This window comes from Lepisosteus platostomus, chromosome 6 (assembly GCF_059453375.1).
Source record: "Lepisosteus platostomus isolate fLepPlt1 chromosome 6, fLepPlt1.hap1, whole genome shotgun sequence".
In the NCBI taxonomy this organism is placed as follows: Eukaryota; Metazoa; Chordata; class Actinopteri; order Semionotiformes; family Lepisosteidae; genus Lepisosteus; species Lepisosteus platostomus.
The window spans coordinates 8121921-8138196 of NC_142616.1; the positions used below are offsets into that span (position 1 = coordinate 8121921).

The 16276-nt window shown below is 39.2% G+C and overlaps 2 protein-coding genes across 8 annotated transcripts in view; both read left to right on the top strand.

Annotated features, from left to right (window-relative positions):
• The window catches only part of LOC148660003 (uncharacterized), a 95365-nt gene that overhangs the window by 38567 nt on the left and 40522 nt on the right, over window positions 1-16276 (top strand). The gene's annotated exons all lie outside the window — the stretch shown is intronic.
• On the top strand, window positions 1982-13771 carry LOC148660005 (erythroid membrane-associated protein-like). The gene is made up of 9 exons (XM_088634038.1): window positions 1982-2109; window positions 3240-3344; window positions 3808-3897; window positions 5329-5454; window positions 6870-6992; window positions 7452-7478; window positions 8907-8933; window positions 9634-9660; window positions 12573-13771. The coding sequence occupies exons 1-9, from the start codon at window positions 2010-2012 to the stop codon at window positions 13112-13114; spliced, it is 1167 nt and encodes a 388-aa protein (XP_088490164.1). The 5' UTR covers window positions 1982-2009; the 3' UTR covers window positions 13115-13771.

The window sequence follows — 16276 nt, forward strand, 5'->3', positions numbered from 1 at the left end:
GTTTACCAACATTTATAACACTTCACTTCTTCAGCAGAAAGTCTCTCGCCGTTTTAAAATATCCGCTATAATACCTGTTCCTAAATCTTCAAAAATATCCTGCCTCAACGACTATAGTCCAGTTGCTCTGACATCGGTGACTATGAGAGCCTTTGAGTGTCTAGTGCTAAAGCACCTCCAGCACTGTACATCTTCCCTGATGGATCCTCACCAGTTTGCCTACAAGGCCAACAGGTCAGTCGAAGACGCTGTTAACCAGGCTCTCCATTGTATACTCCAGCATTTGGGGAAGCCAAATTCCTATGCCCACATCCTTTTTTTGGATTTCAGCTCAGCATTCAATACCATTAATCCACATAAATTATGGAAAAATTGTTGGCTTTGAACTCTATTCTATCTCATCTCTCTAAAGCTGCACCTCCAGTCGTGCCAAGAAAATCATCTCAGACCCCTCTCGCCCAGCTCATAATCTCCTCCAGCTTCTCCCTTCTGGAATATGTTTCAAGTCAAAGGACTGCCCAACCTCAGCTTATTTCCCACTGCCATATGAACTCTGAATTCACGCTGAACTCTGAATTCCATTGTATAATTTATGCTGCTACACGGAAAGTTGTTTACATATGTATGTGACGATGTTTGTCTGTCTTCTGTCCTATTTAAATTTGTACAGTATGTTGTATGTATGTCTCATCTGTGCTCTTTCTGTATCGATAGCAAATTCCACCAACTATTGTTGAATAGAATAATCTTTATTCTATAACCATTATACATCTTTTTTCTCTGTGTAGATAATAAATAATAGTTGAATAAAATTATTGAGGGCATTAATTATGGAGCAAAGTTAAGGTGCAGTTTTTACCTTCGGTAACTCTCCATTTAACCCAAGAAGCCTTTCTGTAGGGTTTAGTACTAGATTTTCAAATTGGCCAGAGGGGATATTACATGAAGACAAATAGCTATATCCTAGACATATCCTCAGACAGCAGCCTTGTGGGGTGCCAGTGCTCAGGGTGAGTGGTGTTGATGTGTTATTACCTATCCTCACCACCTGTGGTTTCTTGTTTAGGAAATCCAGCAGCCAGTTGCAGACAGAGTTCCACAGTCCTAGTCCCCTGAGCTTTTTCACCAGTTGGCTGGGTATGATGGAATTGAATGCTGAACTGTAGTCCACAAACAGCATTCTCACATATGCGTTCTTAGTGTCCAGGTGTTCCAAGGCTGTATGCAGAGCCAGGGAGACAGCATCATCCACTGATCTGTTGATAGGCGAACTGCAAACGGTCCAGGGAGTCTGTAATGGAGGAGTTGATGTGTGACAACACCAGCTTCTCCAGGTATTTCATCACCACAGATATTAACGCTAGTGGGCGGTAATCGTTCAGGCACGTCACTTTTGCCTTTTTGGGGAGTGAAGCAGGTGGGGACAATGGACTGTGTCAGGGAGGTTCTGCGTAAAATAGACAATGGTAAGGGGTTGATGGTAAAAACAAATATCACAAAGACATCAAAAAGTCAAAATGGTTTTGCAAATAAAAATCAAGGAAGTAACTGTGGTTATTGAGAATCTGAACGGAGCTTTATCTTCAGCCTTTTATGGATCACAACTAATTGCAGAGATAATTTGTAAGTATTTGACCAACACAGACATGTGGTGTAGCAGCTCATCAGCCTCAGTTAGCTGTCTTTAAAATCAGCTGCAAATAAACCAATTTACACTCTCCTTTAGGTATACATATTTCCTGTTGTACAATTGCACTGGGATATTTAGCATTGGAAATTCTGATTAAAAAGGTTGATTCAACAGCTCTAAGAATCAAACAATGAAAGTGCTGAAGAAGTTGTCCTGTCCATACAAGGCAGATGCAACACACCATATTTTACCTAAGAATCTTCCTGTCTATTAATGAAAGTATCTTATTTGCATCATAAGGTTTTACTGTAAGCTTGTAAATAACAAGTTCCTCTTTCTGTTGCATTTTCTATATCAGTGTAGTTTAATCACCGTGAAGATGGACAACATTTATGAGAACGTGGAGATGAAATCAGCTCTGGTTTATCCATTATGTTCTCAGCCTACAGCTGTCATGCGAATTCAAGGGAATTCAGCAGGTATAGTCCACAGGCATGTCAGTATTAAAGATCTTTAAGATTGTAGACTCTGCTTCCAACTGTTGAACGTACTGAATATGATTAGAAAACAAAAGTTAAAATTGCTATAAAACTAGTTAAAATTTTTTAAACAAATGTGTTTAAAAAATACTGACTTAGAAATTCTCTTTGAACATTAATGGTGTCGTGTACTCTGCATAAACTTAACTTACTGTATGTTCTGATAGTCTCGTAAAAGCGAACTTAGTGCTTGGTCAAAGTGAAACAGAAAAAAACTGAGATAGAAAACTTAAATCTTATTTGTGAATAAAAGACACAAAATCTCTTTTTTCAGAACAAAAAATGAGAGAGAAAACTGTCAAGTTTGATATATTTTCTCAAAATATTTTTTATTGATTTTTGTATATCTTAGGTGTGCATAAAAGTCACAAAATGTGTTTCATATGATGTACATACTTCTTTCTGAGTGACTGTGTCTGTTAAATTTCAGATGAAATTAGTCACATGCTATATGTAAGGCTTTTAAAGGTTCTATTTTTGTAGTGGTCTTTGTCCATTGTTTAATTTTTTATTTGTAAGCTTGATTTCTCTTTTCTAAAAACATGATGCTAGTATTTTACACTATGAGACAATGGCACAGTTAGTTCCTCATTTCAGACACCAAACGTACAGCATTAAATATTCACACTTCAGTGGCTTTAATATTTCCTTTGCTTATTATACCCCTGAAATAAGTCCACTTTACATGTCTAAAGAGTTTTAGCCGTTTAATAACCTCCTCAATGGAAATAACATGATTAAAGATAAACTGACAACATTAGAATCTGTGGAACATTTCAATCTAAGAGAGGGTTCAGGGTCTAATTCTAGGTGTACATTAGTGCAGATAAATGTTGTAGTGTAAAACTGTAAGCAAAATCCCTTATGATACTAAAATGCAATGAACAAAGTCAATTTTGTAAATGCAGTACAATATCCTCAATTGTAAGGGCTAATCTTTTTATCATTTAATTAATGAAGATGTAATTAAAGAATTTCCTTAAAATTGCTACAGAAACGCAGTCAGCCAAGCACAGAGAAACCTCCTTGTTGGGGATTTCTGACAACCCACAACCTGTGTTTATTCCCAGCATCTCAGGGAAACAGTGCTGGAAAAGAGTCTTTCTACAAGAGGACTTCAGTGGCCTTCGCTTGTGTGTGGATCATCACTCTGATTGCTGGACTGGGCTTCATCAGTGAGTATTAAAAACAGTTCAGTGACAGACCACTTGGGCAAATTCTTAATGGCGGCGTCGTGGCTGTGCAGTCGTTAGCACTGCTGACTTGCAGCTCTGGGGTTCTGTGTTCTCCCTGTATTTGCATAGATTTCCTCCCACAGTCCAAAGACATGATGGTACAGTATGTAAATTATCAGGTGTGACTGTGTGTCTGTGTTGGTGCCCTTTGATGGCTTGGTCTCCTATGCAGGGTGTATCCCACCCACCCTGTGCCTTTTTCTGTGGGATCCAGCATCCCCTGTGACCCTGTATTAGACAAAGGGGGTAGGAAATGCATGGGTGGTTGGCCAGAAGTCCTCAGTTAATTACAGAACCTTCACACAGTGATTTGTGAAGCTGCATTTGGAAGACCTTCTCCATGAAAGGCATGACAAAAACTTGTAAGTTTTCAAGAGGTTGAGCTTTAATTGCACTTTTTCAGTGTACCGCAGTTCAATGGAAAATAGACGTGTCTCTGAGCTTCAGAATGATTTGTTGGACTTGAAGATGAACAGCTCCTCACACATCACTGGCAAGTACTATTCTGGGTTTATCATTGTACTGTATGTCTTTTTGCTGGATAAAGTTAATAAATAATAGTTGAATAAAATCATATTATAATTATGGAGCAAAGTTAAGATGCAGTTTTTACCTTCTGTAATGCCCCATTTTCATATAACTCAAGATCCAGTACTAGATTTCCTTATTGGCCAGAGGATAGTGAGGATTACATGAAGAAAAATATCTATATCCTTTATATATTGTTACACCTATAGGTGACTATTGAAGTGTCTCTAAAATCTAGATACAAAGGGTAACACCTGGCTATTGTTAACATTTCCTGCTTCAAAGCAAAGGGACGTTTGGCTGAGATGTAGGAGGTCCAGATTCATTGATCAAACCAACCATAAGGTCCATCTTAGTTAATTATGTTCTGGGTAGATGATTAAGTGTCAATCCCCACTCCAGAAAGACACCATTTAAAAGGATGGTGAAGCAGAGAGAAAGGAATAGGAAGAGGTGTTGAAGGTGAGAGCTACTTGTTTCAGATCACCTGGAAAGACCAGATTGGGGTTACGTATTTGAACCTTGTTAAGAGACCCTGCTATACATGTAGCTCCCTGTAGTTTTTAGGGAGCTCTGATTTCCTGTGTAAAATTCCCTTGGTTAAAAACCTCTTCTGGTTGGCGACTGCATTTTTAGAATAAGGAGATATGTTCCCATTCATCTGGTGGGAGATTTAACTGTAGGTTGTATTCTCTTTATTTTAGGATGCAGCCTATTTCTTCTTGGCCTTTGTAAGTGCTATTTAAGAGTGAAATACTAAGCAGCAGTCTGGGTTTTTTTCTGGTTGGTTAGAACATCGACCTCTGGGATACCGTGTTCGTCAAGAAACATTTATGTCTATTTGTTCTTTAATGATCTTGAATGATCTTTACATCACACTGAGCTTCACACTTCATCCTTTATATTTTTATTGTCAAATATGAGTTGTCTGATGGTCAGTTCTGAAGAAAGATATGAGATGTGAAAAAGGGTTAACTGATTTCTTTCTGCACAAAGACCTCTTTTGGTACAAAACATTCCTTAAGCACTTTTGAGTTATGGCAGGGACAGGAGTTAACTGATTAGAGATTCCAAGTGTGAGCTGGAGACTCCCCAACTATGGGAAGATGAGACCGGCCATTCAAAGTGTTCAAGGTCGCAAGAATGTCCAAATACAGGTGACCTCCCTCCATTACCATGGTAAGAATTTGCGTCAGAAACGGCTGAAGTTTGCTATATAAACCGGAGCTCTGCACCTATAATTTTGAACAATTCTTTGATTATATTGTTCCTTGTATGCAATAAAACTCACTTGCTCAGCTTCATCTCGGGGTCCAGAACTTATTTGTTTGTTACAACACTTCCATGTTCATCTAACATACTGTATATTCCTATGTTTTATTTGTTGATTTTCCAGAGCTACAGAATAATCTGGAGACACTGCAAAGAGAACACTCTGACCTTCAGAGAGACCATTCAGATCTACAGACAGACTACAGATACATAAGCAGAAGCTGTCAGCTTAAACAGAGCTTCAAGGCTAGTGAGTAACAGTGTCTCCATATTCATGTTGCATGTGTGTTCGGAGTCACCCTGAACTGCAGAAGAAATTGGAGAAAGAGGAGGCTGAGAACTCCAGTCTGCAGTATATCTACAGGAGCATGAAAGCCAACCTTCTCCCCAAAGAGATGTGTTTTCCAAATAGCACCGAAATGACTGGCAAATGACTGCTGTATTGATTTGAATTGTAATTCATTTTCCTAAATTTCCTGTCTGGAGAGATTTGGAATTGTTTTCTGAAGTTCATCATGAAAGCACAGGAGGAAAACAATATACTGTAGCAACTTCTACCAGTCAGAAGACAAGACTTCACTCTTCCTATGCAAGAGTTATTTGATCATGCCAGCTCCTGCTAAGAGCATTTTACCATCGTTATGGCAAACCCATCAGCTTCTTTTGTAGGGTTTTATTTCTGGGAGGTTAGAACGTAGACCTCTGGGATGCCTTATTTGTACATTTCTACGTAGTGTAACAACCTATGTTGTGTATTGTTTAATGTTGTCACGCCCTCTACAGCTAGAGGGTGCTCCTACTCTGTCCTGTTCCTAGTTTCCCTGTGCTTTGCTTGTCCTTCCGGTGTGTCTTTGTTTTGGGCTTTATAGTTCCAGGTCACCCTTTCCTCCTCGCTCAGCATTGAGGGTTCGGATGTCTTGAGACCCCTCTAGCACCAGGTCGTCTGCTCCGCAGCCGGAGGGCATAGGTTTCTACCCGACATCGTCTGACCCCCTGAGCCCGGGCTAACCCCCGTTTCGCCACTACGCATAGGGTCTTTTTTGCCCTTCCACGGCCTGCCCTTTCCGACATCCATGACAAATGTGTATTGTAACTGTTAGTAAATATTTGTTTAACACAAACCGCCTGAGTTATTACTCTTTTCACCAAGGTTGTGGCAGAGAACAAAGAATTAATGTGCCTTTTTATCTACCACTCGGGTATATTCTTGCAAAATCTTTACAAGTTGGGGGTTATGAAGATTTATTTTACTTTCCGATTAATCCACTCATAGTATTTCTGATTTTTTTCCATTTTCATAATCGCCCATTTGTAACAGTATCATAGCTCTGTAACTTTACCCCATATATCACACTATGCAGTATATGTTTTAATTAATCTACCTTTCTTTGTACATGATATAAGTTATTACACTGCAATCCTGCTAAAATATGGAAAAAAATATTATTGTACTCATACTTATTTTTGTCCTCATTTTACAATAAGGGTGTGCTTCTGATCTCCATTAATCCAGAATTCTTTTACACACTGTCAACTTTATTTCCATATGAAGAAATAGGTTTTCCCATCTTTACACAAATAAGCCTTAAACAAGCACTTTTCAGCACTATGTGATGAGACAAAACATGCCTGACCCTGAACACAAATGTGCTCCATGTCACCCAGAGCTGCAGAAGAAAGTGGAGGCTGTGGAGGCTGAGAACTCCAGACTGCAGCGTCTCTACAGCAGCATGATGGCCAGTTATCTCCCCATAGAGATGTGCTTCCCCAATGACACCAACAAGACTGGTAAATCACTACTGTATGGAATGATTTCCATTTCTAGAGCTCATTATGAATGCATAGGAGTAAGACAAGACACCAACTCACCAGCTCATTAGCCATCTCTCAAGACAAGTGGCATAAAGCATCTAAAGAATTTAGATTTCTCGTTGCACCAATCTTTACTCAAGCACCCTTCTGATCAATCCCATAATTACCACCAATGTGACTACCCATGGTCTATTTTAGGAGGATTCTGACTGGGTGGTCAGTATGGCCAGGATATTGTTCCTCAAGCCAAGCATAGTAAAGCCTTAAAGCTTAATGTGAGTAATTCGACACCTTTTCGGGAGAAATATGTGTGTCTCCTGAAAAAGCACAGGATGAACAGTCAACACCAAAAATACTGAAGTGATTTTATTTCTATTTTTGTAAGTCTTAAAAGAGATTTTATGCTCACTTACTGTCAATGTTCTTTTATTTCAGTCAGACGTGTGTTTTCTGAGTATTCAAGTAAGTTGGTTTTATTTGAAATTCTTATTTTAATTTCAGTTATAGTTGTAACACAGCTTTTATATTTGTATGAGGTCTTAACCAAAAGCACATCATAAAACAGAAACAGTAAAACTAGGGTTAGGACATTTTTCCGATTACAGCCATGTGGAAAATGTTAGTAACCTCTCAATAGAAACATTGTACATACTATCTGGGAGAAAAAAAAGGTGCTGCTTTACATGTTGAATGAGTAGTATTATGTCCTCAGTGAATTAGGGAAGATTGTGAAATTTAATACTCGGAATTAGGCAAAAACACATTTTCAATTCTCATGTATTCATACTTAAATTGAAATAAAGTAAAGCTGCATGTAACTGCCAAAATAAAGGAAACACTTGAGTAAGTGAGAGATTAGACAAAGTACATGGAAAGCAAGTGTTTCCACATGGGTGTGGATCCCTGAGTTAATCAAGCCAGTAACAGCCCATCAGGATCAGGGTCATGTATAAAAATGTAAGGCTGACCTGGTTGTCCATTGTTTTGGCTGCCAGGTCTTGAGAAAGAGATCTCAGTCTCTATGAGAGGGGGGTGATTGTTGGGGCTCTTTTGGCAAGAGATTAGTGATGAAGGCTGCTCATCTTGTTGATGTTTCATGAGGAACAGTGCCTAAGGTGATGTTGGCATGAAGGTCCGAGGGAAAGACATCATCACTCTGGGGCAACTGTGGACAAATGTGCATAATCCTCAACAGTGATGTCCATTCATTGGTTTGAGATGTGAGGCAATATGGGAGAATAATTCTGAATCACTGGACTGAAAATGAGGTGTGAGTAGGCAGTTTCATCAAGTATAGTCCATGAAGAACTTCACAGAGAGGGATACTATGGTCAGGGTGTGATGTATAAACCCCTTATTACACCAGTGTAATGGTGCAAAGAACACAGGCAATGGTCAACTGAGATGGTTTGTGGTACATTTTCCTGGCATGGTATAGGTCCACTCAACCCTTTAGAAGGCAACAAATGTAAGTCATTCTGAGTGATCAGGTTCTTCCTGGGTGAAGCATCTCTGATAGGAGAGGAATCTTCCATGAAGACAATGCCCCTATCCACAGGGCACAGGTGGTCACTGAATGGTTGGATGAGCATGAAAATGATGCCAAGGCCACCCCAGTCACCCGATCTCAACCCCATTGAACGCTTATGGGAGATTCTGGAGTGAGACAGCGTTTTCCACCACCATCAACAAAAACACATGGTGTTCTCTTGAAAAAATGGTGTCCAGTACAGTTCCATACACTTGTAGAATCTACACTATGTCAAGTTGCTTTATGTTGGTGTTTCCTTTATTTCCATAGTGACCTCTAACTAAAAACACAGTAAAATAATGCAAAGGCATTTTTAATATATCGTTCAATACAGTAAGTGCACATTTTCTTCACAACAGGAAAGGAAGGAGTTGCCCCCATATCAGGTAATTGTTTTTTTCTTGAAAGGTCTAGTAATATATTATTTTTAATAACAATCATAGCACATGATTGAATGGATTTAAATATATTACATAGAATTGAATTATTAAATAACTGCTAAATCAGAAAGATACAATATGTATTAATATATTTAATAAAATCTATAATTATATATAAATGTGATTAAAATCAGCTTTCCCTACTTTCATTTACTGTTCTAAGAAGGTCATGTCAAATATTATTTTGAAATAAAAGTCATAGAATATGATTGAATTGCTATAAATGACCATAATATATAAATATTATAAATGAAATAACTGCAAAGATAATATCACTTATAGAAGACGGATTTGACTAGAAAAATGTATTAAAAATACACATTTCAAGAATGTGGAATTTAGAAGTCAAGGGCTAAACTCTCGTTTGCTGTTCTTTTTTATAGTTGCATGACTTTGAACATTTGTCATTAAACTATATTTCTTTTTCCAGCAACCTTAGCAAAGTATTAAACCTGTAGGCCATTTCCTTATATTTCAAGTTTCTAGACTTTGGAACCACTGCAAACCTTTAAAGAAATAGAAAGTTTGTTTTTCCGATAACAAAAACATAAACCTTGCATGCCAGAAAATGTTTTAGGAATACAGCATTGTGGATTGTTTTATCTGACTTCACAGAAGACAAATAACTAAACTCTTTTTTTCCTAGTGTGGAACTGGATTCTTGAAGCCTCAGGTACTGTTTTCCTGTTATCTTTCTTTGCTTTGATAGTTTCCCGTCACCACCACAACTAAATTACACCGAACTCTCTACAGAAGCCTTCAGAGTGAAGAAGGAAATTTTTAATGAAGTCATTATTTGGGAATTAATTCTGAAGCATAACGGTGAAAGGAAATCCTCAAAGTTACCTAAAAATGCATCGTTAAGCTTGGGGCTATGTAAACTTTAAGATCGTAGAGTGAGATATTTAAAATGAGGCACTCCAAAGAAGGAGTACAATGCAGAGGTACCGAAAAACAGGCACCCTAACACCGCCCACTTTGAAAGGGGATACAGATTTCCACGGTATACCGAATTCGGAACGACACTGGTCTCTCGTGTTTTACCAGAATGCTTGTAAGTTACACCTCGTCGCAATTACTGCATCCTAAATGGAATGACTTCCTGGAAAAAATTACTTCCGTCTACTGCTTGTGTCATATAGAATTCGGTATACCGTGGAAATCTGTATCCCCTTTCAAAGTGCGCATGTGCACTGGAAATCGGAAGTATGACACGCAATTCTGAATTTCAGGTTTACTTAAGTATTACAATTATGAGAAATTAGGTGTTACATCAGCAATTACGCCATGTTGTCTGCACACAATAGTATCCCCTTCCATATGTCTGTCTCCCACAGGATACACACTCGAGTGTGGAATGTGGTATCCCCTGCAAATTGTGTGGCTCCTGCCTCCCAAAAAAACGCAACTCACACAGCCAGCAGGCCTCTGCTTCCCACACCCTCACGGCACCTCTGGACCGGATTGGGACAGCGGGTCCCAAGACACACAGGGATACCCTTCTCCGTAGTGTGCATGTGTGGAATCTGGTATCCCCTGCAAATTCCGTGGCTGCTGCCTCCCAACTCACACTTTTATCAAAACCCCCAACTTTATCTAAATTGACCGTACAAAATGGCAAATTTCTAGTAAATTAATCATTATATATTGTTACGAATGCAAATATATTTTGCAAATATATACAAATATATTACAATTGGGGATGCTAACAGGCTGAACAAGCTCATCAAAACAGCAAGTTCTGTCATTGGGTCTGGCCTGGACCCCCTGGAGGTAGTGGCTGAGAGGAGAATGGTGTCCAAATTAATGCCCATCATGGACAACGTCTCCCATCCCCTCTATGACATGCTTGTGAGAATGAAGAGCACGTTCAGCAATAGAGTGATCCAACCACGGTGCGACAGGGAGCGCTACAGGAGGTCATTCTTGCCTTCTGCCATAAGACTTTACAACTCATCCACTGTGTGTCTGGGCAGGGGCAACATTGACCTGTTTTGGGACTAAACATGAATTCTGTTCACAGCTGGTTTTCTGTTTACAACTGGTGTGCAATATATGCTTGTAGATAATGTGCAATATAGTTATACTGTGCAATACATGTTCTTGAGTACTGTACGTTCTGGTTTGTTTTTGTATATTCTGTACTGTGAGCAATTCTCTATAATCCATTTTTATTGCACTTCTCACTGGCTGTGCTTACTGTATTGTATTGTTGTATTATTGTATTATTACGTTATACTGTACTGTGTTGACTGTGCCTGGCTACTGTTGCACTGCAATTTCCCTCACGGGATTAATAAAAAATCTATTTATCTTAATGGGGGGTTACAAAACTGGTGAAAATCAGGAATTGACCAAGCGGTTTAGTCAATAAGTGAAATAATTATTCATAACCCCCAACTTGTACGGGATTTCTAACTAAATTCTTAAGCGGCTGGTATAAGTAGAGGCACATGAATCGTGTGAGTGATCTTATCTTACTAAGATAAACCTTACTACCATGACTTCATAAACATCCTCTCTGCTTTGAAGTTAGAAGTTAGAAGTGTTGACTCTTCCCAGCGTCACAAACTTGATCTAAAATCTAAAAGACACTTCTAAGTCACCTAAAGCTGTAACAATACGTTTCAATAGTACTGAAGATGGTGAAATTTGCAGGGGATATCAGATTCCACATGCGCACACTACAGAGAACGGTATCCCTGTGTCTCGGGACCAGCTGGCCCGATCTGGCCCAGAGGTGCTGTGAGGGTGTGGGAAGCAGAGGTCTGCTGGCTGTGTGAGCTGCGTTTTTTTGGGGGGCAGCAGCCACGAAATTTGCAGGGGATACCACATTCCACACTCTCACACTGTGGAGAAGGGTATCCCTGGGGTATCACACGAGTGAGTATGGCTTCTGGGGAGACAGACGTACAGTATGTAAGGGGATACTATTGTGTGCAGATAACATGGCTAAGGTGAATTTTTCTGCCTACTGATAAAATATTTCAGGCAAAGAGTTAGTTTGTGTAATGCGAAACAAGACAAAATTCATAGGAAGATTCTCATAACTGTAAGTAAACCCGAAACTTAAGTAAACCCGAAATTCAGAATTGCGCTTTTACTACGCGCAAACAATGCTTGTGTGAGTGTTTTGTTTTTGTTCGGCACATGCAAATAATTGTAATACTTATGTAAACCTGAAATTCAGAATCGCGCATTTCCTACAGACAATATGAAATGTGTGCACGAGCAGTCAGACAAATCATACCTCTGATTTCCAGTGCACTTGCACACTTTGAAATGGGATACAGATTTCCACAGCATACTGAATTTGGTACGACACGGTACGGTTTAAAGATCAAGTTGAAGCAGAAGCACAGCAGGTGGGCTGTCAGCAGTTGAAATTTAGATGAGCGGTTGTAGATCGATTGCAAAGATAAGCGATTAATTAATTCGGCGATGAAAGTAAACATTTAGTGGTAGTGGTGAAAAAAAGAAAAAATACACATATACGGATAAAAAATAGAAAACTAGTAAGTAGAAAACATTTAAGTCAAGTATATTCAGTTCCTGTTTAGTCATTGTTGTTTCTTTCCTAAACAGTTGATGTGACACTGGATCCCAATTCAGCGCATCCCAGTCTCATCCTGTCCGCAGATGGGAAACAAGTGAGGCTGGGTGATCAAAGACAGACTCTACCTGATTCTCCACAGAGATTTGATCCTGTTGTTTCTGTGCTGGGCAGGGAGGGATTCTCCTCTGGGAGACACTACTGGGAGGTGGAGGTGGGGGAGAAGACTAAATGGACTTTAGGAATTGCGAGAGAGTCCATCAACAGGAAGGGGGATATTGACCTCGGTCCTGAGAATGGCTACTGGACTATGTGGTTCAGGAATAATCAATATAAGGCACTTGAAGACACCTCTGTTCTCCTATCACTGAGTACAAAACTCAAGAAAGTGGGGATATACTTGAATTATGAGGAGGGACAGGTCTCCTTTTACAATGTGGAGACCAGGAATCACATTTACACTTTCAATGACACCTTCACTGAGAAACTGTATCCATACTTCAATCCCAACACCAATGATGATGGCAAAAACTCTGCCCCACTGATCATCTCTCCCACTGCGATAACAGACTAAACATCAAGTTCAGGTTTCTTGTAGTACTACATATAGACTGCTTCGTTTTATTCTTCATTTTGATGATTCATTGTAACATTTGCAGATTTTGTTTTTAGTTTGGTAAAATAATATAGGTAAATAAAAATGGACACAATGAAATGTTCTTGCTGAAAGAAATGTTAAAAATGGGATATATATATATAATGTATTAACTTAAAAGACATATGTTATAGTTCATACTCATTCATGCTAATCTAATCTGAAAAGGCATTGTACTTCTGTACCAAACTCACAGTTTAGGTTTTTCACATTTCATATTTTTAACTGTTTTTGAATGACTTTGTTGTGATTTCTTTAGCTAATATTGTATATTAGGTATTCATCCCCAGAAGAGTTCCTGCTAGGCATATACTGTAAATAATAACAATTCCTTTCAAAGGCATAACTACAGTATCAGGATGGGTTGCCTGCTTGAATCTAGAAGTTCTTATAAGTTACCATTAAATGGGCAATTTGGAAAGACTGGAACACAACACATTTAATACTTTAGTTGGTTCTTAGGTTAAATTAAGTCAACCAAGCCAAATGCAGTACCTTAGAACTACAAGCTGCTTGCATTTTCATTCCTTATGATCTTTCAATTCAATGATCAAATTAAAAGCTTTAATGCTCAAACTGAAATTGTTCAGAGTGTTTAGAAATTGCTGATTTTAAGAGTGATCTGTGAAACCTGACCCAACTCCTAGGATGACCAATCCCTGCCTTACAGTAATTCTAATAAGGACAAAAAAAAAACAACCATACTGCCAAAATTAATGGGTACAGTGGCAAATAAATTTCCTTGTAAGACTGGTACTTTCATAAATGAAAAGTGTCCATTTTATTCTAAATACAATGAGAGCTAAATTAACATTATCTTTAATGCTAACATTTTAGAAACAGCATACAATAAGAGGGTCTATTAGATGTAAAGACCTCTATAATAAACAGATACAGCTGAATTGAACAGAACTGAAAAGCAGGCTTGATGAGAGTAGTATTCCACGGTATACTGGAATCCAATTTAGTCAGATAAAGGCCTCTGTATACCCAGATACACCAGATAAGATTCAAGCTGTCCATAGAGCACCACTTCTGAAAATGAACTACATTAATCAGAGTCTATTCAACATCAACTCCCAACTTGGACCTGGTGTCCCACACAAAGAAAAATTCACAACCCTGACCCAGTCTTCAGCAGGTGATTATTGTGTGTTTTTATCTTACTCGGTGGAGGATGAAATAGAATATCTCTGGGATAACAACAGGAAATGTCTCAACAATGAGACGAAAATGTCTGACAAATTCAGTGGATATTTCACTCAGATGTTTATCAGGGAAGAAATCAGCAACATGCCTGAGGCTTAGGAAAGACAATGTTCCAAATGAAATAGCATTTGTATAGAAGAGGCAGACATGCTACAGATACTAGAAGCACTCAAGATTAATTTCCTGGGTATGATGATATCCTATCAATTACTGAAGGAAAACAGAGATATTCCCAGGCTGTTAACAAACCTCTTCCAACAGCTTGTTGAAGTCACACCTAATTTCGTTTTTACAGTGCCTCAAGAAAAAGGGGAGAGGTGACCCCTTAAACAGGAATTATTCCTGCCTTGTACGTGGCTAAGCACCTAGCTAATATCCTTACGTCCTTGTCCTTGTCCTCAGGTTGTTTTCATCTCCCAGAATCAGCAGTGCATGCAGAGACCAGCAACAGATACTAATGAACTTGAACTTGAACTTTATTGCCATATGTAACCGGTACATGTACTGGTCCAATGGAATTCTTACTTACAGAAAGTCTCTCGATTGTTAAAACAGGTGTAAAAACACAAAGTGCAGACAGTGCATCAAGACAATATACATACAAACAGTAGACAATGTACAAGTAAACAAGTAAAGAGTTTGAATGTAAACAATGCAGACGTGTAAACAATGACTGCAGATGTGCAATCAATAAGAAATCATAATGAGGTAGATGGTGTAGGTGTGGTCCGAGGGGCATGGCTAAATGTGTTCGCCAATCGCACTGCTTGTGGATAGAAGCTATTGAGGAATCTGGTGGTAAGTGTCCGTATGCTGTAAAAAGGCAGCGTCTTTTGGATGACACATTAAACTGAGGTCCCGACTCTCTGTGGTTCTTAAAATCCCAGGGTGCTTCTCGAAAAGTGAAGTGGTATTACCCCGGCATCCAATCATGACCTCCTAATAATCCCCATCTCTGAACTGGCTTCATCACTCTGTTCTCCTCCCCACTGAGAGCTGGTGTGTGGGGAGAGTACTGGAGCATCATCCTGGTGGGGCTGCACACTGGTGGTGGAGGACAGTCCCCATTACTTGTAAAGCACTTTGAGTGTCCAGAAAAGTGTTATATAAGTGTAAGAAATTATTATTACTGTATATGGTTTTCTCTTAAGAAGTGGTCTTCTTTTAACAGGTCATTTTTGTTTATATAAACCCTCAAAGGAAGTTAAAAACATTCGAAATAAATGAATGGATCTTATTAATTCTATAATTAAGCAATGTATTCCATCAGATCAGCTCTTGTTTACTGGCTGTTGTCACATCTACTAAGAGCACCAGGTACTCTTATGGTGCCTCATAAATATTGCAAGTATTGGTTACAATTCACTGGGTACTCATCTAGGGGGGCAGTCGCCCATTTTCAAAATGGTTCCCTGACAACCATATGCCCAAAAAGTGGGAAAGGTGTAATAATCTGCTGCTTAAGATGAGCGATGGACCAGATGAAGCAGGGGAGCTGCAGGCAATTAGGAAACAGCTTAGCAGAGCTGAGCTGAGTAGGTTCTCAGGAAAGCCTAAACTAAGATTAATTAGGTGGATCCTGTGCGTGGGCGGATGGCTGGTTGAAAATAGGGATCCGAAGAAGGTGACGGGATCCGAATCGTTAATCCAGAGACTAGTCTAGGTCGTGAAACAAAAGGTCGTTATCGGAAGGTCGAGAGAGAACTACTGTAGAAGTCGAGATCTAAGAGGAGGGTAGCTCTTGCTGAGAAAGTCTCAATGGTGAGTGAGGACGGATTGAGGAGAGAGGGTTTAAATAGAAAGGAGCGTGGTGTCAACTAGTGCATGAGTGGAGCAGAGTGTGTGTGGGTACGTGGTGCTGCCTGTATGCTT